The 2500-nt window shown below is 36.5% G+C and overlaps 1 protein-coding gene across 3 annotated transcripts in view; it reads left to right on the plus strand.

The window, feature by feature from the left end:
* The window catches only part of LOC138007933 (testicular acid phosphatase homolog), a 19588-nt gene that overhangs the window by 8960 nt on the left and 8128 nt on the right, over positions 1 to 2500 (plus strand). For all 3 annotated transcript variants that reach the window (XR_011124136.1, XM_068855067.1, XM_068855068.1), the window contains exons 6-8: positions 308 to 406; positions 991 to 1077; positions 2157 to 2283. Coding sequence is in view for 2 of the 3 variants with exons in the window: in XM_068855067.1 (XP_068711168.1) it covers positions 308 to 406; positions 991 to 1077; positions 2157 to 2283 (313 nt within the window). In the remaining variant the exon portion in view is untranslated. The remainder of the gene's footprint in view (positions 1 to 307; positions 407 to 990; positions 1078 to 2156; positions 2284 to 2500) is intronic.

Here is a 2500-nt window from a genome sequence, read left to right on the forward strand (position 1 = left end):
AGATGGGTCCTTCCATTGTCTTCTATAAGATCCTCTGCAAAACATCCGCAAGACATCAGTCCAGGAACCAGTCACTTTTGATTCTGCATGTGCCTAATCCAGCATCCTGCTGCCAATGCCTTCACCATAACCCAGGCTGGGTGTTGTAACCCTAGCAAGGGTGGCTTAGGTGGGCTTGTTATGGTAAATTTAAGGGTCAAAACTTCCCTCTTGTTTTCCTTAATTTTTATGACTAAAATAATAATAATAAATTATATATGTACTGTCCATTAAAAATATGTTGATTTAAAAATGACTTTCATTTTAGCTTTTACGTCCTTATGATTACAATTGCCCCCGATTGAAAGAGGCACTAAAAAAGTCGAAGGAAAAACCCGAGTATTTGAAAGCAGTCAGAAAGTATAAGGTAGGAACCTTTCAAGGTACTTTTTCTTGTCTGTGTCAGTGAGAGATTTCATGATAATAATAGCGGAGCTCCGGGGCACAGAACACCATGGATAAGAAAATAATTTATTGTAACCCATCTGTGCGAGAAAATTTGGTTTTGGTCACCGTACGACCTTATGACCATCCATCCCTCCATGTATGCCAATGTGAAACTCTGTGGTGCAACCCAGATTTTTTGGCGGCAACATCTTTGGTTATTGACACCTGCTAAAACAAGGCATCTGCTGACCAGTATCACATGACCATGTTGTGGGCTTAAGTTTAAAGCTTGTTGAGGTCAGTTTTTTTTAAAGTTGTATGCTGACCAGGTACTGGTTTTCGATTGGATTGCAGGCTCAAGCCAGCTCACCCTTTTATAAGAATAAATAACACAGGAGCTCTCTAATCTCTATAATAATTACTATGTACTTACTGGACAATAAAGCAATATTATTGTCTCTCATACAGTAGTTAATTGATGTGCTTGCGTACATGTTCTCAACCAAAACAGACAATGATGGTACATGTATCTTTTTTGCCTGCTAACTTCTTATTTTATTGTAGAAAGCTTTGTCGTACATTTCCTCAAAGGCTGGTGGGCAATATACCTTAGACAATGTATACCAAGTACGCGACGCACTCTTCTGTGAGGTAAATAAGATTGCTTTAGGTTTATGGTTGGACTGCAATGCCTGCGTAGTTGCACAAATCTGTGCCATAGTACTCTTTACTGACCACTACCCTCTGGTTCACTTTTAAATCTTATTTAGTGATGGCTACTTAAGGTGTTGTGTTAGTGATTATACTGGAATGTAGGGTTAGATAAATTATGCCAGCATTATTTTGAGCACAACGCTATGGTTCGAGCATCAAGCATAATGCCAGCATAATAGTCATGTCTAGGGCACAAGCATAATTTCCAGCATAATTCTATGATTTTAGGACTGTCACGCTCAAAAGCACAATGCTCAAATTTTCGAGCATAATAATAATTTATCTAACTCTACTGGAATGGCATTCATTCTGACCAGTACGAGTTCATCCAGAAGTATTCCTCTTTCATTACGTACTTCCCTCAGTCTTTCCAATTATAAAAGTAAACTCAAAGATTTCTATCTGTCAATTAAGTTTCTCTTCCCTCATTATATTAGATTATCTTTTATACATGTATTATGCTAACTTATATCACAACTTTCCTTCCTTATTGTGTTGTTTCTTTCTAGCTAAGTATGTCCACAATTATTGTTGACAAATAATATTTTCTTTATTGTGTTATTTAATTATTATTATTATTATTATTATTATTATTATTATTATTATTATTAATCATAAGAAACTGTAGCAAACACTGGTAAAGAGTGCTCAATACACGTTTGTGTAGAGCGGTGTATAGAATTAAATGACTAAATGAAAATACACAAGATTCCCTGCGACTCTGAGTTTCGTGCGTATGCACTCATCAGGCAGCTATAGCTAGCTAATAAGTCTGTTCTTCATTAAATCTGCCTGATGAGTGCATACGCACAAAACTCAGAGTCGCAGGGAATCTTGTGTATTTTCATTTAGTCATTTAATTCTATTATTATTATTATTATTATTTACTGGCAAGGCACCTCTTGTAATTTCTGGACTCTGACCTACGCCGCATAAGTCTCTGGTTTTGGCTTCTCATTACTGTACTGTGCTTGTTTTAAAGGAGCATTAAAGATGGAATGATTTTTTTCTTACAGAAATCCCATAACTTGACATTACCAGATTGGGCACTGAATGTCACAATTTGGGACGATTTGACAAATATGGACAAGTTTGGATTTAAGTGGTTGTTTAACGGTCACGAGAAGGCTAAATTAACTGGAGGTAATGATAATAAATAATAATGAAGTGATAATTAACTGTCAAGCAGTGCTTGAAAATAAAAAGAATTCCAGGTTATCTCTATTTCAAAAGCCGGGCAACTCAACCCTTAAAATTAATTAGTTGCCCTGATAAATGCTTAGTTGTCCATTGGGAAACCCTCTACGATTTAATGCACGCCGCGTTGAGATGCAATAGCGTTGCGTTGCAGCTTGGTTGT

This window comes from Montipora foliosa, chromosome 6 (assembly GCF_036669935.1).
Source record: "Montipora foliosa isolate CH-2021 chromosome 6, ASM3666993v2, whole genome shotgun sequence".
NCBI lineage: Eukaryota > Metazoa > Cnidaria > Anthozoa > Scleractinia > Acroporidae > Montipora > Montipora foliosa.